The sequence below is a fragment of the Numenius arquata genome, chromosome 1 (assembly GCF_964106895.1).
Source record: "Numenius arquata chromosome 1, bNumArq3.hap1.1, whole genome shotgun sequence".
NCBI classification, from domain to species: domain Eukaryota; kingdom Metazoa; phylum Chordata; class Aves; order Charadriiformes; family Scolopacidae; genus Numenius; species Numenius arquata.
The window spans coordinates 24229584-24254890 of NC_133576.1; the positions used below are offsets into that span (position 1 = coordinate 24229584).

At 37.6% G+C, this 25307-nt stretch overlaps 1 protein-coding gene across 2 annotated transcripts in view; it reads left to right on the forward strand.

Moving 5' to 3' along the window:
• Nucleotides 1-25307, forward strand: part of EPHA6 (EPH receptor A6) — a 507751-nt gene that overhangs the window by 39093 nt on the left and 443351 nt on the right. The window contains exon 2 of one of the 2 annotated variants that reach the window (XM_074161043.1): nt 1632-1696. In XM_074161043.1, coding sequence (XP_074017144.1) covers nt 1632-1696 — 65 coding nt within the window. Of the gene's footprint in view, nt 1-1631; nt 1697-25307 lie in introns of those variants that run through there. The other variant, XM_074161051.1, reaches the window with a different exon arrangement.

The window sequence follows — 25307 nt, forward strand, 5'->3', positions numbered from 1 at the left end:
TGATGGCCTGATGCAAATAGAAAATACTATGACAGCTGTAAATCACAGCTTTGTAAGTAAGCAGAAGGCAGCAGTAGTCTCACTGGGGTTAGTGATTCCACTTTTTAGAAGTAAAATAGGGCTTGCAAAAAAATGTTTATCTTCAAGTTAGTCACAAAGCTTCATAAACTGGTGAAATGGTGAAGAGGTGGAGGGCAGAATACTCCCCTTTGTTGAATATTCTTTTAAAAATGTAATTATTTTCTTCAAATAAATCATTAAACTTTTATTTGGTTAATGCTGAGCTTGTTTTACCTGACTGCAAATTTGCTGATAAGACTATTTCAGTTTCAGGTTAAAAGTCAACATACATTCAAATATAGAGGAACTCTAATTGTCACTAATACAAAACACAAAGAAAGATGGTAGGTCAAGTTTCCTCTAATAAGCTGGCGAGTTCATACAGTTTCCATGCCAATGTGCCTTTTCCATAAGGCAAAAAAATATGACTTGGCTTCTGATGATGATGTTGATGTACTGCTTTATAAAAGCACATTATAGATAGCTCTACATTGATCGCTGGGATAGATAAGAGGTGGAAGATAGTGGGCAACAGTGTAAACGCCCCAAATGTAAGGATAGTGGTGTCATGTTGCAAACTACTAGCTTCATTTTTCTCCATCATTCAACCACCTAAGGAAGAACTGGAATTTTTGAACTGTAAGGAGGAACTGAGCATTCGAAACACACTAACTTGATGATTAAAGTAAACTGCCCTATACAATGCTTAAATTTATGTTTAAATCCTAATTTACATTTCTTAAATTGGAGGGTCAGATCAAACAATTCCATTAGAGGGCAGTAATACATGTAGGTACAATGTCTCATGTACTAAATATTTAGTTAATAGTCAGCTTCTTTATCACTGAGTTGGGTTCTGCATAATTTTTGCATTATTAGTGAAAAGAAAAATTAAGCTAAGACATTACATTAAAATAATGAGAAAGGTTTTGTAATATACAATAATGCACATCCTGTCATGTATTAAAAAACCAAAATGAGTATGGTGGAAATGATGCAAAATGTATGTAGCAGCTTTCAGCACTGTTGTATTCCAGCTAAAATGTCAACTTCGAAGTTGTTAGTTTTTCTGTGTTCTTTCTGAATTCTATGGTTTGTATATTGTATAACCAAATTTCTGGGAAGTTTATGGTTTGTTTTTTTTTAAAGCATCTTACTTTTGAAACTCTATTTTTCTTTATTTTATTTGCTTTAATGCTTAAGTCCATGTGCAGACTTTCTAGATTTCCAGACAAGGGATTGTAGAAACGTGCAGGCTTATTCAGGCACCTTATAATGATTAAGCATCAGTAATGTGTTGTGATTTGGCAATTATTTCTGCAAAAGATTAAGGGTTTTTTATGAATTGTATCTTCTGAGACATTTGATAATGAAATAAAAGCCATGAAAGCCTAACTGTTTAGATTCTAGTTTTATTCATACTCCCAACATTTTAGTTGGATTAATAGCTTTAAGCGTATGTACCTGACTAATATGGCTAGTTCAATTCATACCAGTTTAATACTTTACTGTACTGTATATGTTTCATCCAAGCAATACCGCAAACATACCATTTCTTTTTCCATTTTCAGTTGTGTTACTTGATACTACAGCTGTCCTCGGGGAACTGGGATGGAAAACATTTCCTTTAAATGGGGTAAGTCACTCACCGTTTTGGTTTTATTGTCTTGATTTTGGCATTCTGCCACTCTGGAAGTGAATGGCCATTATACCTGGGTGGATATTCTTGCTATGTCCACAGCAGAATAGACTTGTCAGAAAGATTTTAATTTTTCTCAGGTCTGGAGGAGCCTGTGTTGTGACTCAGAATAACAGATGTGAGAATGACATAAGTATACATTATTATACCCTTCTCTTGCTTTTCAGAGTGTTAAGAATCTGTCTTACTTTAAATCTGATTCTAACTGTTACACATCATAAAGTTCAATATTAAAAGTTCCTACACTGGAGGAATGTGTTATGACTACATTTTTTTGTGAAATAAAAGGAAAAATCGTTTTCCATTTTATATCTTGAAACAAAACTTTAATGATTTAAGTGAAGTTTAATATGGACTTTAGCATCTGGTGAAATGGTATCAGGTTAGCTAAATCAGAAAAACATTATAAACATGTTAACGTCATTAAATCAGTTTAAACATTTATAGAAGATATTTAAATAGTTTTGGTTTTTTCCTGCACTGACCATTCTATATTGTAGTTCCCTATTCCAGTTTAATGTCTTACATGGGTTCACTGTACTGTTAGTACAGATTGCCCGGAGGCGCTTGACATTGCGTACAGAGTGTTAGAAGTTGTCTGGTATACTTGGAGATGGTGTGACCAGGTGAGCGTGGGGAAGAGGAGCATTTTTACTCTTTGAAGTTCAACCATCAGTGTTTTGCCAGTGGCTACACTTTCAAAACCTGTCTTCTCTATCCATCTAGCTAATGCATGTAACAATATCAGAGGCGTTTGTATTTCACTTCTTAATTAAGATACAGTATACTGGAGCATTGAATACCTATTGTATCAGCTTCTAGTTCTGATGTCACTGTACACATTGTGCATCACTTATTTGTGTATTAGCTGGCATTATCTCTTAATTCTTGTGTATGAGGCATATAATTACTTGCTTCTCTGAAATATGCTCAGAAAATACTCTTTCTCTGAGTGAAAAATCTTTTTTCATTTTTAGCCATTTCATTTCTTGTGATCTGTTCCAGAAGGAAGCAGAAATTGTCTATCCTCAGCACCTTAATAATCCATTTTTATAAAATGCCCTCTGTGTGTCTGCCCTCCGGGATTTCAAGCAATGTGACATTTGTTAATCTCAGCCTATTTTCAACTTTATGGGTTACTCTTTCTCAGGGTTTTCTAGTTCTTTGTATCCCCAGACATAGTTTCAGTCTGTTACAGATACTTCTGCGTTTTACATTTTGCATGCAGTCTCATGCAATCTGAGTTACAATTCTGAAAGTTTTATTTCCTTCAAAAGTCCTAGACAAAGCAAATACTGTCATACGCTATGATGAGAAAATACAGCAAGGAATTTTTGCTTTAGCTTTGTGGTGAGCTCCATTGAATTGAACAGGGAGGCTGGCATTTAGAAAGCATACAAGATATAATTTCAGTTATTCTGTAAATTCTTAAAAGCTTTAGTTAGTTCAGTAACAATAACCACAATATACAAGCAGAAAGAAAACTGCCCTCAAAGTTGATTTAAAACATAGCTATTACAACACACCTGTTTTGGTTAGTCATACATACCCTTAACATTAGTTTTGCAGTATATTGAGGTTGTCGAGTGTTTTGGAACCTTTGCTGTGTTTTAAGAATTAGCTGCATATATTGGAATACACTGAGTTTACATTTGAATCAGTACTTGGGATTCAATTATTAGAGAAGAGAAAAGCAGTTTGTAGCATGAGGAAAACATACAGAATAAGGCTTCCTGGGACATAAAATAGACAGAAGAGGCTAGAGCGAAAACTGTGAGAGGAACTCCATAAATTAACTATGGAGAGGTAGTTAAGAGAAGTGTGCATGTGCTGTTAACTCAGGAAGAAAATATGTGTAATCTGTTGATGAATTAATCTGAGCTGTAAACAGAATAAAGATTCCTGTGTACTACAGCAAAGAAGGTTTTGAACAAACTTTTGGCAAGTTGCACAGGTGGTAAACACGATTTGGAGAAGGATGAAAGAACTACAGAAGGGTAGGGGTTGGAAGGGACCTTTGGAGATAATGTAATCTAACACCCCTCCCAAAGCAGGTCCACCTAGAACAGGTTGCACAGGAATGTGTCCAGGCGGGTTTTGAATATCTCCAGAGAAGGAGACTCCACAACCTCTCTGGGCAGCCTGTTCAGTGCTCTGTCACCCTCAAAGTAAAGAAGTTTTTCCTTATGTTGAGAGGGAACTTCCTGTGTTCTAGTTTATGCCTGTTGCCCCTGGTCCTGTTGCTGGGCACCACTGAAGAGAGTCTGGCCCCACCCTCTTTTTTTATTTCTCTCTTTTTATTTATTATTTTTTTATTTATTTATTATTTTTATTATTTCCCTCTTTTTATTGCCCACCCCTTAGATATTCATAAACTTTGATGAGGTCCCCTCTCAGTTTTCTCTTCTCCAGGCTAAACAGACCCAGGTCTCTCAGCCTGTCCTCATTAGGGAGATGCTCCAGTCCCCTGATCGTCTTCATAACCCTCTGCTGGACTCTGCCCAGTAGCGATAGAGACTATAAGATATTGGTCACATTCAGCAGGAGATGGCTGGATATGCATACAAACAAGGTCCTCCATTTCTCATAAAATTCCAGGAAAGGCTGCTGTGAGCAATAGGACCAAGTACCAGTGCTGCTGCACCTCTGAAACGGTGCTGAAAGAAGGAACAAAGTTTAGATATTTGAAGATACTGAAAAACTGCATAAAGCTATTAAAATATGAAAAGTTACATTACTTTGGCTTATAAAATATGAAGATATTAAAGTAAAAAAGTAAACTGGAATGTATTTCTAAACTGTTTCTATTTAAGTTATTCTGGGATACTGTACCTTCCACAAAGGTAAGAAGAAAATTGAGCTTACAATTGCTCATGTAATTAACAGAAGATGGCGTTTGTATGCTTCCTCATGTCACTTTTGCGTGCAATCTCTGAAACAAAGGGCCAGTGTTCCTGTTAATTATTACTTGATTCTTATTAAAATGTAAGGCAAAATAGTGCTTTTGGGGTCAGCTAATAATTCCCATTATACATACTGATTGACTAAAGAACAGTAAGACCGTTGTCTTTCTAAATCTTGCACAAACATCAGAGATGTTTTATGTCCACAGTGCTATCTAATCTGAGTCATTTATCTGTCCTAACAGAATTCATAATATGGGATAATTATTGGTGTGATTGAGATTATCACTGCAGAAATAAGAACCTATTTGTCCCATGATGGGCACGTCAGCATTTTCCCTTTTCCTGGATAGGAGTGACAGGTTTTAGTTTGGTGATGCTTTGATACAGGTTTTTGTTCAGATACTGACTAAATCTTACATGTTAATCAATTTTTTTTTCCCAAAATAAATGTGTGTGTGGTGTTTACGTGTGTAAGAAAAATGTCATTGACACTAACATTTCTGAGATTATAAGGATGGGATGATAGGTTTTCTTGAGACTGTGACATTAACAGAAGTCATTAATTTACTGGCATATTCAGTCACAAAGAACGTTTCCGTTAAATTAAATAGCAGCTGAAATATTAATGCTTGGGATTTGGATAATATTGAGTATGCCTCAGAGATTTTAAACTAACAGGCTAGGGTTGAAGTAGACGAAAAAAAATAGAAGGTATTCTTTTGGAATTTGCAGAACTTCAACCTTCACCACCAGGACTTTTTATTTATAGTAGATTCATAACATAATGTTTGCAAGCTTTCAGCAGTTTTGGTAACTTCTAGAGGTACCTACCCGAGCAAGTAAAGATACAACACAGTAGTTTTGTACGTGGCATTTGTATGCAATCCCATCATTTAGCTGCAGAGATGAGTCATGCACAACTGTGTTATCAATTCCTTGGTGATATAATGTGATTTTATTTTTTCATTTTCTTCTCAGTTATTTGTGCAACCTTCCTGAAGCATGAGAATACAATAGTTTTTCTTACAAATGTGCTTGCTTTATTTGCTTGACAGATTTTTTCCTTGTATTTTGAACAGGTAATAAATTGAGTGCTTAGAGCTACAAAAATGCAGCGTAAAACATTAATATCTTTGAGGTCAATAGAATCAGCTTTTGTTGATTGAGTTCCAATTTAGCTTCTCAGTGATGGGCTGTCTAAAATTTCTACTTTAATAATGGACACATTTGATACTTCCTCTGTTCTTTGGGCTACAGTTCAAAATGACCGATTGATTTATGAAAAAGCATATGCTATGGAATGAAAGTACATCTTTACTCAACAAACTGTCACTCCATAACCTTGAAAATGCACAACAAGTTTTTATTGATTGGTACAAAAAATGGGAAGGAGCCCCTTCATAGTTATCAAAAGAGGATGTGAGTGTGAGCTAGGGGGCAGGCCAGTCAAGTTCTTATGAACCGTTATCCAGGGTTCCAGCTGAAGTCTGTTTGCTGACCTTGAGGACAGTATTATTTGTCTTAGGTTTTCTCACGACACCCTGAGGTGCTGTGACTGTTAAAAGGGCAGGTTTTTTTCTAGGGGATTAAGAACTGTTTAAGTGGTTGATAAGGTTTTGACAATTAGGGAGGAAAGGAAAAAAACCTGAAAGCTTAACTGAAAGGTAGTGGTCCACGACCTTCATTTATCCATTAGCAGTACTACTAATAAAATAATGTACCTTAAGCAACTCCGGTTGTTGGGGTTTTTCCTTCTGACTTTAATGCAACTTTGTTTGTTATTTTTTAAAAAAATATTTATTTCCCATTGCATTAAGAAATGTAACACAATTTTGTGAGCAAAGTTTGCTCATGAGCTGTGGTTTGGAGACTATTGTCATAAGGGCCTGTCTATTCCTGAAAAACTTCTACCATAAGTACTGGTACTTAACTCTATGAATGCCTTATTTTGTATAAGCTGAATCTGCTTTGTAACTGTTAATTTGGAATACAGTGTTCTGTATTAATTAGTAATGACAAAATATTCTGCTTCTAACATAAACCTAAATTTTAACTTGTATGTAGCCACTTCATAAGCTCCAGAAACATTTTAAAATTACTATAAAAGAAGGGCAAGGTGACTCATAACACAAAGCTGTGAGAAATTATTTACATGTAGAAGAGGCTCGTACAAGCTACCTTGACTTGTCATAGTAGACAAAACATATAGCCTCAGCAGTAAAGAGCCTCCTAGAAGTCCTCTAAATTATTTGACAGCTATGTGAGTGATAAAACTATTTTAATCCCAGTTTCTGCAGTTATTTAAACAGCTTCCTTGTCAATTGGTAATTTTCCTATTGATTTATTCACAGAAGTAATTCTCTTTTAAATATCTTCTTTCTTTTAAATCTTTTAAGATTTTTAATAACTATCGTTAATATACAGGTTTAGGAGTTTTTCTCTGTTATGAATTTGTTGAGACTGAACTTGTCAAAGTACTGATTTTTTTTTTCCCTACCAGGCTGATTATTTTACCCTCTCTGATAAAATAATTGTTTTACACTATATGCATCAATCAACAATTCACTTTTTAGCTGCTTCTTAGCTAATTAGAAGACATTTCTATAGTTTATGGTAACACATTTTTGAATGGCTTAGTACTGTTTTTCACCAGTACTCACTTACTACTCCTTTTTATGTTGTAATCAGAGATGATACTGGGGTTTTCCAGTGCCAACCTGCAAACATTTCTTCCAATGTAACTGCATCCATCTTCACCTTCATTTTTTAACTGATATCTCTGAAGGTGATCTCCAATATGTCTTGGAACTTTCTTATATGGTATTTAAGATTTTTAGCTATTAATTTGCTTAAGTAGATTGATTATTTTTTAGAATTCTCCCAATTTCCTTTGAAGTCACATAAAACCAAAACAATTCTAACGAGAGAGAAGCTTAGGCTTATTCCTTTATTAAAACCACCAATAAACAAAGCAATCAGCAAAAAAAGTAGAACTCTACAATACAAAGTCATTGGATTCATAAAGAGTAGAAAACAGTGTAAGAAGTTAGCTAAGAAAGTTAACTTTAAAAAAAGAACAAAGAAAGGCAGTATGAATTTACTGTGTGAAATGATAATACAAGTATCGGGTTCAGCTTTAGGCACAACATACACAATATAGTAAGAAGGAGTATAAAGTGGGGAAATAATAAATGAAAGAGAACAGAGCAAGTAATGTGAAAGTGGTAAAAGCAAGATAAGCAAGTGTCTGAGATATAAGACTAAGATGTGCATAGTGAAATCGCTAATACACAAACAGAAAGTGAGGTTAGAGCATTAAACATGCTCAGGTAGCAGTATGGCATCATAAGAAAAAGGTAGGGAGTGTTGGTAGATACGGTGATAACTCGGTCTCAACATGCATTTCATATTACCTTGTTATCTACAAGCAGAGAACTACATTTTACAAAAGGTAACAACAAATAGTACAGATTACAGCATGAAAGAAATGCAAATTCTTCTAACTATACTTCCCAGTCATTTGAATTTGTCTATGAAATAGAAACCAGGTAAGTTATGTATTTGTAAATATATAAATTTGCATATCTACACGGTCACTTCAATATTGATTTAAAGGATGACTGTGATTTGAACATTTCATGTAGCAGTGTGAATTACAATATCATCAGTACTTCTAATCTTCACTTTTAATACTGTAACTATTAGAAATCAATAGATATTTAAATTCTTTATGACCAGAAGGAGCAATTTATCAGATTTCCCTTATATCAGGGGCTGTAAGATTTCAAGACTTGCCTTTGTGTTTACTCAGTAACAAGTATTTCACTGAAGTATATCTTTTTAAGAGTATATATTTCTTACCAAGAAACCATAATTTCATAATTTCTGTAATTTCACAGAATCACAGAATGTTCATGGTTAGAAGGGATCTTTGAGATCATCAAGTCCAACCAAAAAAAAAAAACATCAAAAAACCGAACAAAAAAAAAAAAACCCAAACAAAAAAACCACCAAAACACCACACACCACGCCCACCCACAAACAGACACAAACCAACAGGGCACTAGAGCATGCCCTGAAGTGCCACGTCTACACATTTCTTAAATACCTCCAGGGATGGCGACTACACCACCTCCCTGGGCAGGCTGTTCCAGTGCCTGACCACCCTCTCAGTAAAGTAATTCTTCCTAATATCTAATCTAATCCTCCCCTGCCGCAACTTCAGACCATTTCCTCTGGTCCTGCCATTATTCCCTTGGGAGAAGAGGCCAACACCCACCTCTCTACACCCTCCTTTCAGGTAGTTGTAGAGGGCAATGAGGTCCCCCCTCAGCCTCCTCTTCTCCAAACTAAACATGCCCAGTTCCCTCAGCCTCTCCTCATATGACTTGTTCTCTAGACCCCTCACCAGCTTGGTGGCTCTCCTCTGGACACGCTCCAGCAGCTGAATGTCCTTCCTGTAGTGAGGGACCCAGAACTGAACACAGCACTCGAGGTGAGGCCTCACCAGTGCTGTGTACAGAGGCACCATCACTGCCCTACTCCTGCTGGCCACGCTATTCCTGATACAGGCCAGGATGCTGTTGGCCTTCCTGGCCACCTGGGCACACTGCTGGCTCATGTTAAGCCGGCTGTCCACCAATACCCCCAGGTCCTTTTGTGCTAGGCAGCTTTCCAGCCACTCTTCCCCAAGCCTGTAGCGTTGCCTGGGGTTGTTGTGACCAAAATGCAGGACCCAGCACTTGGCCCTATTAAACCTCATCCCGTTGGCCGTGGCCCATTGATCCAACCTGTCCAGATCCCTCTGTAGAGCCTGCCAACCCTCAAGCAGATCAACATTCCCACCTAGTTTGGTGTCATCTGCAGACTTACTGAGGGTGCACTCAATCCCCTTATCTAGATCATCAATAAAGATATTAAACATGACTGGCCCCAAGACTGAGCCCTGAGGGACACCACTGGTGACCAGCCGGCAACTGGATTTCACCCCATTAATCACAACTCTCTGGGCACGGCCATCCAGCCACTTTTTTACCCAGTGAAGAGTACACTTGTCTATGCCATGATTCGCCAGCTTTTCCAGGAGAACGCTGTGGGGGATGGTGTCAAAGGCCTTACCAAAGTCCAGGTAAACAATGTCCACAGCCTTCCCCACATTGAGAAGGTGGGTCACATGGTCATAGAAAGAGATCAAGTTGATTAAGCAGGACCTCCCTTTCATAAACCCATGCTGGCTGGCCCTGATCCCTTGTCTGCCCTGCACTTGCCATGAGAGCTCACTCAAGATGATCCTCTCCATGATCTTTCCCGGTACCAAGGTCAGGCTGACAGGCCTATAGTTCCCCGGATCCTCCTTCTGGCCCTTCTTGTAGATAGGTGTCACATTGGCCACCCTCCAGTCATCTGGTACCTCCCCTGTTGACCAGGATTGTTGATAAATAATGGAGAGAGGCTTGGTGAGCTCTCCTGCCAGCTCCCTGAGTACCCTTGGGTGAATACCATCCAGCCCCATAGACTTATGCGTGTCCAGGTGCATAAGCAAATCATTAACTACTTCCTCCTGGATTATGGGGGGGTTGTTCTGTTCTCCATCCTTATCTTCCAGCCCAGGAGGTGGAACACCCTGGGGGTAGCTGGTCCGACTATTGAAGCCAGAGGCAAAGAAGGCATTAAGTATCTCAGCCTTCTCCTCGTCCTTGGTCGCAATGTTTCCCCCCGCATCCGGTAAGGAATGGAGATTCTCCCTGACTCTCTTTTTGTTGACGTATTTATAAAAACTCTTTTTGTTGTCCCTTATATTAATGGCCAGGTTGAGTTCCAGCTGGGCTTTTGCCGTCCTAATTTTTTCTCTGTATAACCTAACAAGATCTCTGTACTCCTCCTGAGTTGCCTGTCCCTTCTTCCAAAGGTGGTAAACCCTCCTTTTTTCCCCCTAAGTCCCATCAAAAGCTCTTTGTTCAACCAGGCTGGCCATTTTCCCAGCCCTTTAATTTTGCGCCTCACGGGGACAGCCTGCTCCTAGGCCTTTAGGATTTCCTTCTAGAAGAGCGTAATAATAATTGTGTAATAACTTCTCTCTGTAATTTGTTCCATTGATTAATTAGATCTCTGTTTAAAAAAGGGTTCCTACTTGTCTGATTCTTCTTTCTCAGCCTCATGCTCTATCTAAATTGGTGAAGTCTTTCATTGCTCCTCCTCCTGCTTCTCCAAAGTTGAAATCATTGTGTGGTTCTTTTTTGAAAATATGGACACGAGTATGTAGTATTTACAGACAATTTCATTATTTTCTGCAGTTAGAAATCATCATGCCACTTTACTGTTCTCCTGTTTAACCATCAAAGAGAAGAGATCCCACTAGGCTTTCTCACTAACATAATAATATTGGGAGCTCACATTCAGTTGGTTATCACTGTGACTCATAATCGTCTTCCAGAACTGCAGTTTTATATCACATAGCAATCTATCTGTTAGGTAAAAGTGGCATTTCCACTCCTAGATATGTAAATATACATCAACCTTCAATGAGTGTTCCTGACCAAAATATTTATATCATTCTGTGTGACTTTCGTGTTCTAAATATTTACCAAAGCATTTATCTTTGAAAAGTCTCATTAGAAAAACCTTAACAGTGTTTCATTTTTATAGCTAAAATATTATATTCACGATGCTATATGACTATATGATGTATGATAGTATTTCCTAGTCTCTGTAATCTCTGCTTGAATATTGTAAACTACTTTTAATCATGCATCACGGGACACCCAATATATTGCCTGAAAAAGGTCATAGCATGTTATGTTCACTAAACTGTCTTTATAAACACTGCTTAGGGTCATGATTTGTGGGGTGAACAAGATACTTTAGGGCACTTAAATCAGAATTAAGACATCTAATTGTATTTATAGGTTCTTATCTGCTCTGTGGTTGGAGAAGTGTGACTTAGTGAACAAGACATAGTAGTTCAAAGACATACTCTGCTTCTTAGTATGGCATATCATGGTGGATTAACCCCAGCCAGCAGCTAAGCCCCTGCCCAGTCACTTACTTACTCCTACCCAGTGGGATGGGGGAGAGAATTGGAACAGCAAAAAGTTGTGGGACAGGATAAAGGCAGTTTAGTAAGTTGGGGAAAAAAACTGTGATGCAAAGGCACTCCTTCACCACCTCCCACCAGCAGACTGTTGCCTGTCCAATTTCCAAGCAATGACTACTTTGAAAAAACTACCACCATTATGCCCCTCAGCTTGATTGCTGAGCATGACACTATATGGAATGGAATATGCCTTTTGTCCGTCTGTGTCCCCTCCCCACCTATTGCTCACTCCTAGCTTAGACCTTGAGAGAGCAAAGTGAGAAACAGAGATGGCCTTGATGCTGTGCAAGCACTGTTCAGCAACACTTACAACACGTGGTGTGTTATCAGCACTGTTTTGGTCACCAGTCTAAAACACAGCACCATACGGAAAACTATGAAGAACATTAACTCTATGCCATTCAGACCTGGTAAATGTAATTGAAGTTGTGTGAAAGTCAATAGGAAAAAATTTCAATTCCAAAAAATTACTCCTCTCTGAAGATGTTTCACTGTTATTTCAAGCAAATAGTAGAAACATAGAATTATTTAGGTTGGAAAAGACCTTTAAGATCATCAAATCCAACCATAAACCTAGCACAGCCAGAACCACCACTAAACAATGTCCTTTACCACATCTAGAGGCCTTTTATGTACCTCCAGGGATGGTGACTCAACCACTTCCCTGGGCAGCCTGTTCCAATGTTTGATAACCCTTTCAGTCAAGACATTTTTCCTAATATCCAATCTAAACCTCCCCTGGTGCAACTTGAAGCCATTTCCTCTTGTCCAATTGCTTGTTACCTGGAAGAAGAGACCAACCCCCACCTCTCTACAACCTCCTTTCAGGTAGTTGTAGAGAGCGATAAGGTCTCCCCTCAGCGTCTTTTTCTCCAGGCTCAACAATCCCAGTTCCCACAGCTACTCCTTGTCAGACTTGTTCTCTAGAGCCTTCACCAGCTTTGTTGCCCTTTTCTGGACTCAATGTCTTTCTTGTAGTGAGGGGCCCAAAACTGGACACAGTTCTCAAGGTGCGGCCTCACCAGTGGCCAGTGCAGGCAGATGATCATTTCCCTACTCCTGCTGACCATGCTGTTCCTGTTACAAGCCAGGATCCTCTTTTGGCCACCAAAAGAGGTTTTGGTGGTTTTTGGCCGCGTGGGCACACTTTGAATAGTCTGTGGAACAGTGAACTGCACCATGTGGAGAGATATTGCAGAAATAGCAAGAAGCAAAGTTTTAACTAAGACCAGAGAACATTTTTGAGAAAAAATACATCCAATTGTCTGAATTCTTGCCTCTATTACAGCAGTTCAACTGCAATAAATATACGTAGTTACATCTATGAAAGCTCACCAACAGGATTTCAGAGGTGTCACGGAGGCTGTAGTTTTCATAACAAGTTTAACAGAAGGTAGGGATTTAGTTGTCAGAACATTTTACAGGGATGAAGGAAAAAGAAGGAAGCTAATCAGATTTTCACACAATGTGGGGAATTTACAGAGATAACATTAAGTAAAATATTTGAAGTCACGTATTTGAGCTGTAATTTGGACATAATCAGACACCATGCTCTGCAATGCCATATTTAGAATCCTTTTTGATGGTCAAGACATATTGTATGAGGGAAAAGATAAACTGGGGGGTATTTTTTGAGATTAATTTCTATCTGCAGGGATTAAACAATTAGGGATATCCAAGATCTAGTAAAATGTCTGGGAAAGCTTTTCTAAAGGAATTGCTGTTGCTACTATAAGATGACTTGGGTGTGGGAGTCAAATTTCCATGTTTCTTTTAGGAGCATCTCTTAGAGCATAAAAGGTTCTCTTGGAAACTGTAGGTATGTCCCTGGTACTTTCAATGTCTAAGTAATTTGGTGCATGCCTGAATTTTTTTTTTTTTTGCCTGTGGTTCCTGTTAAAGTGGCAAAAACATTAATTTGCCTGCATGTGTGACCTGAAAACCCTGGCCAGAGAATTAGCTGTGACTATGCTGGGAATTTGAGTATCTATTGGATGAATGAAGGGTTACCAGAGCATGTTCCTTCTCATATGGTTAAATTCACAAAATGTACCAGGCACTATGAAGAAGAGATATTATTTGTCATCCTCATTTTTTTTTGTACATACATTTGGGCAGTATCCTCATTATTTTTCTTTTGGTTTTGTGTGAAACATCTAATTACAGATTCCACAGAGGATAGTTATTGGCAAAATACACCGTTGTGTTCTTATTTGGATATTGCAAACACATTAGGGCCCATTTGTGCTTGCCAGTGTGCAGTCACGGATCTAAAGCATTGATAGCCTAAAGAATGAGATATAATTTTCTGTAAATTAGAAAAAACAACCCACTTGTAGGAAAGCAGATATAATGAAGGAGGAATGTAAATGTACTGGAATGGTTCAGTACAGAACAGCTATATACTTAAATAGTAATCTGTAATAGTAAAGCAATACTAGTCTCTAGACTGCTCAACCAAAAGCAATTTATTGTATTTTTAATGGATTATGTAATAAGTCTGAACTTTATGATAGTTATGCTGCATATACTTTTTCCATTATTTTTCCATTCCTGTTTAATTTAGATGGTGTTGTATACAAATATATTCCTAGTAAAAGTAAAATTTCCTGTATATAGCTGGAACTATGGGCCACCTGCAAAGCATGAGCATTTTTCTTACTGGTTTTCTAGATGGATGACCTCTTATTAGGATATAAAGCTAGGAGCTTGTCATCTCCATTTCATCCTCCATGAGTATTCAAATATTTAACATAAAACATACCAAGCCACACAGCTGAAATTCAAGTGTATCAACTTAATAATGGAACAATATGATCCTTAATGAGTTGGGCTCTTTATTGGTGAAGATCAAACTTCCCCAACTCCCTCCTCACACAAAATACTCTTTGATTTCTTGCTTGACTGTATGCTTTCGTGACTGTTAAGCACTCTTGGGTTTTTGGTTTTGTTTTTAAAATCACTTTTGAATACCATCAGGAACACAGTGAAGAAAAGGAAGCAAAGCAGACAGTCTTGGAATCCTTGATGCAGAGAAGTGCTATTTAAAATACAAACCTTTTTTTCATTAAAAACTTTGTTTGTACTTTGGTTAGAACCTGTCTATGCACTCAGTTCCCAGAAACTGCCAATCAGCAAATGTAACACTATTTACTTCATTTTCTTGGCATGCTGATTTTTAATGTATCTTGTGTAATGCATATCCTTTAATTATAATGCACAAAGAAAATTGATTATTTTTTCAATGTATGTTTTATATTATATAGCAAAAGAGGGCTCAGAGTAGCAGTAGCAGTATTTATATTTTCTGTTATGTTCCTGCTGGTAGGTATGAGAAACACTTTAAGTAGCGGAGCACAGTAAACATTTGACTTTTTCAGTTGTGCAGCCCCACAAAATGTATGCTAAATCCTGTATTGTTTTTTCAAAAATATGTCAGTTGGAAGTTAAAATAAATCAGAGCACCACACATGGGTTGCACATCTGTGTACTGAGTGCATGAAAAATAGCTTTTAAGTCTTTGTAGGTTTCACATTCATATCTTGCATTCAGAAGTTTACAATATCTTGGGTTGGCAAAAGTGGCAGTAAGAAAAAAGTATAATTTAGTGAAAATAAACAGAATCTTGCCTTTTTCTGTAGAGAGAGAAGCATATTTTCAGAAGGAAACATACTGGGTTGAGGGAGGAAGAATGATTCAATTAAATTGCATGGGATATATTTTCAGCAGTGTTGAATTACAGAATCTTTATGGTTTCTGCCAACAGGTAAATACTCTGAAATGAAAAAAATTCACTCATATCTATTCCCAATTAAATATAATATTGTTCTGATATAATTTAGCATTCGCTGTGCACATACATGAGGCTTTGAAGAATGTCAAATTGAATGTTGCCTTCATTAAAAAATAGTGGAAAAGAAAGGAAAAAAGGAATATGGAAGAAAAACAATATTTATGGAAATACTATGTGCATACCGAACATATCTTTACCATCTGAACCATTGTATTTTTAGAGACTAAAACCACTATAATGAACTCATGGGAAATACTCCTTGGAATTCCTATGTGCTTAGTAAATGGTCTCCTAAATGCTTAAGCACTTGATAAATATCCAGGTATTCTGAAAAGCTATCTCTCTGGATTTTTTAAAGCCATAAAAATATTTCTTTTCCAAGAGAAAAAGACAGAAGTGGCAGGAGCAAAAGATGCTTCACTGCCTCAGGACCAGTTGCTGCTTTTTACTCATGTGCTGTATTCAGTAATTGAAGGAAACACTAAGCAAACTGCTGCCTTCTTTTTACCATTTTTAATGACAGGAATAATTTATTTTCTAAAAGTGGATCTTCTATGTATAATGAATCATAGAATCATAAAATGGTTTGGGTTGGAAGGGACCCTAAAGATCATCTAGTTCCAACCCCTGCTGCCATGGGCAGGGACACCACCTTCCACCAGATCAGGTTACTCAAAATCCCATCCAGCCTGAGCTTGAACGATTCCAGGGATGGGGCATCCACAACTTCTCTGGGCAACCTGTTTCAGTGTCTCACCACCCTCACCGTAAAGAATTTCTTCCTAATATCTAATCTAAATCTCTCCTCTTTCAGTTTAAAACTGTTACCCCTCGTCCTATCGCTATACTCCCTGATGAAGATTCCCTCCCTGTATCTCCTGTAGGCCCCCATGAGGTACTGGAAGGCTGCTATAAGACTTCTCTTCTCCAAGCTGAACAACCCTAACTCTCTCAGACTGTGTTCCTGGGAGAGGCCTACATTTTCCCTAGTCTTCCTTTTATCACTGACATACTTATAGAAGCTTTTCTTGTTGCCCTTGGTGTCCCTGGCCATATTTAACTCTGTCTAGGCTTTAGCTTTCCTGACCTGATGACTAGCTGCTCGGACAGTTTTTTTTCTGTATTCCTGCCAGGATACCTGTCCTTGCTTCCACCCTTTGTAGGCTTCCTTTTTCTGTTTGTGATTGTTCAGGAGCTCCTTGTTCATCCATGCAGGCCTCCTGGTGGTTTTACCTGACTTCCTCTTTGTTGGGATGCATCGCTCCTGAGCTTGGAGGAGGTGATCCTTGAATATTAGCCAGCTTTCTTGGGTCCCTCTTCCCTCCAGGGCTTTACCCTATGGTACTCTACCAAGCAGATCCCTTAAGAGGCCAAAGTCTGCTCTCCTGAAGTCCAGGGTATTGAGTTTGCCTTGCACCCTCCTTGCCACTCTAAGGATCTTGAACTTCAACATCTCATGGTCACTGCCTTACTTAACTCCAGAGTCTCTCCAGATGTGACTGGTCTTTCGTCTTCACTCTGCAGAGCAGTGAAGCGGTTCTGCAAGGGCACCTCAAGCTTCGGGGGAAGTCTCTTCCTCCTGCTGGTCCTTGCCGTTGCAAGCTTCCCTTCTTCTGGGTTATTGGCCCCTCTCCCTTCTGTGTGTGTTGGTGGGCGAGTTTTTGGTTGGTTGGCTGTGGATCCACTGAAGACTGTGCTTGGAACCAGCTATCTAACTCCTTCTCAGCCTCCCTGATGGTATGCAGACTTCTCACCGCCTCCTGCAGCTCAGCCACCTGTGGCAGGAGGTCCTCTACCCGGGCACACCTTTTGCAGACAGGTCTGCCACCTATCGCTGCCCCAGGAGAAATATTGAGGCACCTCTCGCAGTCTCAGGTCTGCACTGCAGACTTTGCTCTCAGATGAGTGCCCACCATTCTGCCTTGAGGGTCAGGTAGGATGAGTACCCTTGACCTGTGCAAATGGTCACGAACAGTGCCCAGTTGCTGGGTTATGTGTACTTAAATGAAAAGGAAAGAATTAATATATCCTTAATGATTTGCAGTAGCCTGAACTTATATTAGAAGCCTTTACTTAGAATCATCAGAAAGTTTAAAAAACAAAACAAAACAAAAAAGATCCCAGCTTTACTTCTGAAGCTTTTACAGATGTTTAAATGCTTTGAATGAATTTTGAAGTTACAGAAAAGTAACCAATTTATCAAGAAATCTGCAAAGCTGAAGCATTCTCTAAGCCTCTTTTGAATACTTAAGCACACACATAGTTCCCTTTGCAAATTGCAGTAAATCATTTGTGTTCTGATGGTGCTTTAAATTATGCAATGTAACATGGGTACCAACAGTTTCAACAGTTGTAAGATGGAAAGACTGTAAAGGAATAGTTTTTCTGCTCCACTGGAACTCTCACCAAGTGGATCTTAGTACAGCAATTAGGATCAGTTTGGGGCACAATTAAATACCGCTCTACTTCCCAGAGGTTTTTCCCTTGTGATGCTGAGACAGAGTTTTCCATTTCTTTTTGAGAAAGTGTGGAACCAAAAAGGATTCTATCACTACCATTTTGACATTACCTGCAATCTTTATGTTAGTTGCAGTCCTCAAGGGCTTAATACACTTGGTTTTCTTCCTTGTAGGCGGAGACAGAGTTTTCTCCCTGCTTTTCCTTGCTCCATTTCTTTTTCTTTGTCTGTATTTTATTTTCTGTCAAAAGGTTCCTGTTTTACCAGCTTCCTCAGTGACATGTCCTTCCTTGTCTATGAATTCATGCTAAAAACTCGAGTAGACATACAGGCTATGACTATTGCTAGCTAAATGATGGCCAAGAGGCAGTAGTTAGTGGAGTAGTGTTGGATTGTGTACACTCCTTGCCTATTGACTTCCTCCTTGCTGCTTTGAAGTGATCCCATTTACTGTCTTTAAGAAAAATCTTCCATGAACTCAGGGCTGAGATGAGGTCCTGGACCTCTTATAAACCTTGGAGTAGTAAAACTAAATCTGAGGCTACTGAAAAAAATTACTCCAGCTGTCCTAAAAGAGTGGTGTTGAAGAAATTCTTCTCTGCTCTCTTTGCCAGTTGGTCTCTGTCTCTAAACCTCTAGTACAACACTTGAGCTTGAAAATTCTTCTCTGAGGAACAATTAACATTTAAAGTGTGCACCAATTGCCAGTCTAAAATATAAAGAATTGAAAACTTAGGATTTAAGAAGAGGCACTTTACACAGTAATTTGCACACATGATTTAATGTGCATACCCTGCAAAGGGATCCAAACAAGTACAGAGGCCTTTACCACATGGATTATGTATTTATGTAAGCAGTCATAGCAGAATTGGGTACTCTTCACATATTTCTAATAAACTGCTTCAAAAAGTGGAAAGTAGATAATTTGTAGATATGTTTATTGACTGCTAATAAGGAAACAGTCATTTTTAATAATCACAATTTTGTGAAGAACAAAATTGAAAGAAACTCAGTAGAAAATCCAGGCGTTTATGATTAATAATTATAACTATATTTCAGATTTAAGAGGATAATCCTTCCCTATTGTATTTAATCAAAAGGATCCCTTCTTAAGAGTTTAAAACATAATATGTGACTTGCAGAAATAAATTGAAAGATCACAAGTGCTGTTGAGATGTAGAACAACATTTGAAGAATGCAGATGTTCTAGCTAACTTTTGTTTTGTTTTGTTAAGACAAGCGTATAACCTTGAAATGAACCGAAATGGATGGTCGAACTTGGCAAAATGGTATGGATGTCCTTTACATTTCTGGAGGCTTGAAGATCTTGTGGGGTTTTTTTAGAAACAACCAAAAGTTTTCCAGTGGACACACTCAGACAAGATGAAGGTGGAGGTGAAGCTGCCTCTAATGTTGGAGAAGAATCTTATCAACCAGATCTGTTTAAAAAAACAAATCAATAAAGACTCCCAAAAAAGGCTATCGCTAAATGGAAGAAATACAGATGAATTCAACTAGCAACAGTTATTTTAAGAAGTCTTTTAATATTTTTTTGGAATTGACTAGTGTTAAAAAACTGGGCATATTGCAGAGTAAGTAAAAAAAAGAACGAAAAAGTAGCAAAGTTTAAGTTAGCAGACACAACAGCTAAATTATGTGTTGATATGCTTAATATGGCCTTGTTCAGTGTTTTCTCTGCATGTCTTTTAGTACTTTTTGTCAGCTTTCCAGACTATAAGGAATACTCCCAATTTCCTAATTTTTCTCAAGGAAGAGCTCGGGTTTTTTTTGCCTCTCAGCTAACTGATACATAGATATTTTTGCATTATGCTTATCACTAGTAAGTCATGAAGTGGTGAGCATTAGGCATCTAATTTACACTATAAAATTTGGCTAGCAATGTTCAACTTACTGTACCATAGATATTACTGCATATTCACATGGCGTCATGGTATGTCAGAAGAATGCTACTAATAATTTTATATCAAAATAGTTTAAAAGGCAGATAGAATTCATTATTAACAGTAGCATAACTAAGGAGATTGCTTTGGTTCCCCGTTTCATGTAGGATGGCTAAGGGGATTGACTTTAGCTCCCTGATTCTTGCCATGATGATTAAGGGGATTTGTTTAAACACCCCATTTCATGTGGTATAGCTACTATAAAAGGATTAGTTTTGGATTCCACTTTCACGTGGGAAAGCTAAGGGGATTAGCCTTAGCTTTTCATTCCATGACACAATAACTAAGGGCAATTGCTTTTGCTGCCAATGTGGTTGCATCAAGATTTTTCTTGCCTTTTCTGTTCTTGGTTTTCCTCTGTTCCTACTGCCCAAAGTCATTTTACTTCAGGCTTTCTGCCCTGCAATTAGAAGGCCCATGGCCCATTCTGAACTTTTTATCCATTCAGAGAAATCAATGAAAAGTAATTAAATTCCATGTGGTTTTGTTCTCCTCCTCATTGAAACTCAAATGTTAGTATTTCTTTGGATAAAATCAAGTGTAGCAATTGCCATAACCATCACACTGTGATCAATTTAAAGCAGTATTTGATTTCTGACAATGAACATGACCATGAGCTTCAGCTGTAGATGAAGGACTTGTAGGACTATTTACACTACTTGTTGGAGCAAAACTGCAGAATCTCGAGCAAGTCCAATGAAGGTATCAGCTGAGCCACAAGTAGGGTAGCCAATTCAGTGGGCACCAAATCCAAGCACACAGGCACTCCAGAAGGACAGGATTTGTTACCTAGGGAGCAAAAGCCTAGACTTTATGGCTCTCAGAAACTCTCCTTGTGTTTCTGCACAGCACTGCTTCTGTGAATATACCAGTTCAGTAGAAAAAGCTCCGAGGCCTTTGTACCCAATTGCATTGTGCAGCTAGCACAAATTAATATTTTCAAACCACTTAGACAAATGAGATGTCTATATGTAAATTCAAAACAAGTACTTCATGCACAGCTAATGAATTTATGTCTATGCTGTTAAATAAACCAGGATCTGTGCCCTGGCTTTGAAGGCAGGTGTCTCCACAAAGCAATTTTAAGTACTTACTCTTACCTGAGTCTCTGTCTAGGGGATGAACAGTTTTTAGTCTATAAATCTGGAAAGTAAGGAGCTTCCTTCTTTGGCAATCTCTTTTCATATCTTTTTTATTGTTATTTATTTGTGTAGTGGAAGTGCTTAAAAACTTAGGGTTTTTCCTTCCAAGCGCTTTAACTTGGCCCTATCTTTAAAGGTATAGCTATTTCTTTTGAAGTGGCGTGCTTAAAGTTAAAAAAAGTGTTTAAATTCTGTGAAGAACTGGCCTTGTATATCCGTATTGTGTCAGAATACAAATGTATGTAAGCAATCAGAAAAAAACAGATGTTGGCAGTTTAATAACCATTAGCTTACTACAGGCCTCATCCATACCAGTTGCTGGGAGAAGTCCCTGTCTGACATGCACTACCGAGATGCACCATGCCCAGAAAATATCTAGAGGAGTTGCTAGTTGGCAAAGACCAAAGCCACACTGGAGGCTCTACTAACTAATAAGAAATATGGATAATAGTGCATGAGTGTTCGAAATCTACTGCCCTAGCCCTGTCTACTGTACTAGTACAGACATGTCCTTAGGGACAGTATTCTTAAGAGAATACTTGCAAAAACATATGTTGTTTTCCAGTTTTGATCCTCCACAATGGAATACGGCAGAACTATTTCAGCAGCTACCTGCTGCTGTTATTAGCTATCAGCTCAAAAGCTGGGTATTTCTGTTATGTGTGCGGTCACTTCAGTCTTATATATAAAGTCACGATTGTATATGAACATGAGAGATGTGCAAAGAGATACACACTCCTCGAGGATTGTTTGTGCTTAGATCTGATACATGGAGTTGTACAATTACCTGTTTTGAAATTACAGCACATTCTGGAATTTCTTTTGCACTTTGTGCAACTCAGTAGAACTCAGCGTTTGAATTTGTTCCTTCAGTGCCCTAACTCAGCTTTAAATTTCTAAGGCTCTTTTGCTGTGACACTTTGCCCTTTGCCTCTGAAAATAAAATGCAACAAAATAATTAGAAAAGAAAGCTGATTTTGTATGAAATTTTGCACCTTTCTGAAAAGAAAAAAGGAAAATGCAATGGAGAAGTTCTTCCAGAAACACTAGCGTGCCAAATACTGTAGTAGATCTTGAATCTTGTATGGAGTAGATAGTAGTATGTTAAGACAAACATGCAGCAAATGACCTTAGTAAAAAATAAAATTCTCTGCTATGTATTTGAGGTAGCCGTGCTATGAGAAATTTGGCTTTAGCTCAAGCCCAGGTGATTTACCTGCAGGATAGGATCAGTGTCTGATGAAGATGAAAACAACTTAGATTTTTTTTTTTTTCCCCATTTGGGTCAGTGCAGGAAATTTCGTAAGGGAAAATGTTTTGTTCTTCAAAATTATTTTGATTTATATACTGAAGACTGTTTCTAAGGGTAAAGGATTTCCTTCTTTTCTACAGAAGAGCCAGGATAACAGGGTAAGAGTTACTGCAATGGCTTTAATCTGAATATTCCTTCCTCACGGGAATCATCATGAATCTACAACCTGGTTGCCTGAGTTAGAGATCATTTATAATCTATGATTATTAAATTTTCTATTTCTTGACTCCCTTGGAGTAATGTAACTTCCTGCATGTATTTTAAAGTTATGAATATACAGTAAAATATGGTCCTAGGGATAACAAATTAATCACAAGCAATGGGATAAATTTTGTGTAAGAGTGAAGCTTGAATCTTTATGGAGTATTTGGACAGGTTTTTCACTGCTATCATAGTTATGCCTTTTTGTGTAGTACTGTTGTATATAGCAGGGCTTTTTAAAATTTTCATCACATATGTTTTGTGCCCGCAGAGTTATGGTTAGTCAGAAAAAAGACAGAACTTCAGTGAAGACAAATTTAGACATAGGAACATTTACTAAGAGTAATGAATTGTAGGGTTTTTTAACAAAATGTCAAAAATAGGATAATAGCAGTAACTATAATACATGGTTGTAGTCAACTGCATTACATTATACAGAGGAAAAAAGCCTAGAAAGCTTTTTTGGCTTTCAGCCCCAGAAAACTATTCTCTTTAAATGTTCCATTGAAAAGAAGTTTTTTTCTTTCCAATATCCCTCTTTTTCTTCTCTTTACAAAGTAAATCAATTAAATATTAGTGATACGTTGGCAGTAAGCAGAAAAACTAACCTTACTGTGGTTGCCATAGTTCACTTCCCACCAACTCTTGCAAAGTTTCAGAACAGAAATTTAAACTGAGACTTGACAGTTTTTGACATCAGTACAAGAATGATTTAATATTTATATGAACTGTAGTCCAAAATTGCCTGGCATTTTAGTGTTCTGCGAGCACTTCAATAAAACTTTATGATTGTGTGTGACTTCAACCTGCATCCTGCTGATTCACAGAATGCATAGACATGGAAAATATTCAATTATATATCCTGGCTAATTTGTCTTCCTGTAATGTTATGAAAAAATATATTATTAAGATTTTGTTTACAAGTATTAAAAGTCAGGTAGGGGATGCTTTTGGAAAGCTTTTGAATTTTACCTAAAATAAATGGTTGCATTTAAAACGGCATGTCTAATTATTTTTTAGACTTGTAATTTTACATACAACTATTGTAGGTGATGTGTAGAAGAACTGAAATGTCAAAGAAAAGTGCAGTAAGTGTTAAACTACTTGTTAAGAAGCGATATACTTTGCTGAAGCAACTATTTTACGTGATTGTGCTGGAAATGAAATGGGTTAGCTGCTAAGTTGTGATTTAAGAATAAGGTCAAGGCTATCAAAGATACCAAAAATTTTTCTGAAGATTAGTGAAAAATTGTTTCTGTACAATTCTGTCAGTGATTTTGTACAGTTTTTCAGTCACTTTGAATAGAACCTTTTTTGATTATTTTTTTCAATGTTTTGGCTTCTTCAAATTTCACTTCATTACAAGAGTTGAATGTTTATTACTCATTTTTGATCTGCTCACATTTACACTGATATTTAAAAACTGCTTTGTTTAAATTTTAGGAATGATGACATGTAATTCTTGTAGTTCCTTGGCATAGGATATCTAAATAGTGTTGACTAGTGTCATAAAAGTTCTTCTGCATCAACTGCATCACACCTAGATTCCTTGGAAGTTGAATTTTTAGATACTGTGTGGTTCATATGGCAAAGGAAGTACAGCCCTGTAAAGTTCATAGCCTTGTATGATATGATTTGTAATTACTTTCATTACCCTTGGGAATATGACATTAGAAGAATAATACTTTTATTCAAAATCTTAGTTTGTCTAAAATAATGCCACAGCTAATGCTGACTTACATGGTATTTGAGACAGCAACTTTCTTAATCCCAGGATTTTAAAAAATCCTTTCAAAGAGAAAAGTACATTTTGAGGCCTTAAATTAAAGGCAAATGTAAAGTTCTTACCATTCATGGATTTCCCGGCTTTTTTTCACTTATTAAACAGGGGACTAAATTTTACCACTTGCAGCTGAATGCAGAAGAAACAAGGAGACTGTCTTGGCCAACAGCTGAAAGTGGAGTACTTCCATATCTACACCTTGGTATAGATACAGATGGCATCTCGCATACCTGATGGAACTCCTTGATCTAAAAATGTGTGCAATATAGGTTAATGGGTGTGTCTTTTGTACCTGTTAAAGTCACAGACAGGGGTGATATGGACAGTATATGCCTTAGAAATGAGTGAAACCCTACAGAAACTGCAGTAGCAAAAATCTCTGAACCATTGGCATATAGAAGTGGCATACATTAAATGCATCTTACCAAAAGTAAATTCATCTACCTAAAATGAGAATGAAGGCAGGACAATGACTATGAACAAGAACAAAGTATTACAGTTAAATGCCTCTGGAACTGGAGCGCAAATACTTGGGCCTGTGTTTATGGGCTATATATATGCTCACCTGAGACCACACTGGGCATTTAGCTTAATCTGTAGATTTACACAAGGGATTTACTACATTTTCTGTCTGGCATACAAGCGTGCCAGAACATGGGGTTTATGCATGTAAAAATCCCAGAATTTTTAACTTCAGATATGGCTCTTTTAGTGCATTTAAGGTTTACAGTATGCATCTGTGGATCTGACTTTCCATTTGCCTTGGATGGGGACTACACAGCCAAAGGTCATTTTGTCAGAAAACTAGTTACACAAGTGTGCTAAGAGTGCAACTGGAAGGACCAGCGTTTTAAGGAAGAGGCAATTCAATAAAAAGTTTTAGCTGAAAATGAATTTCC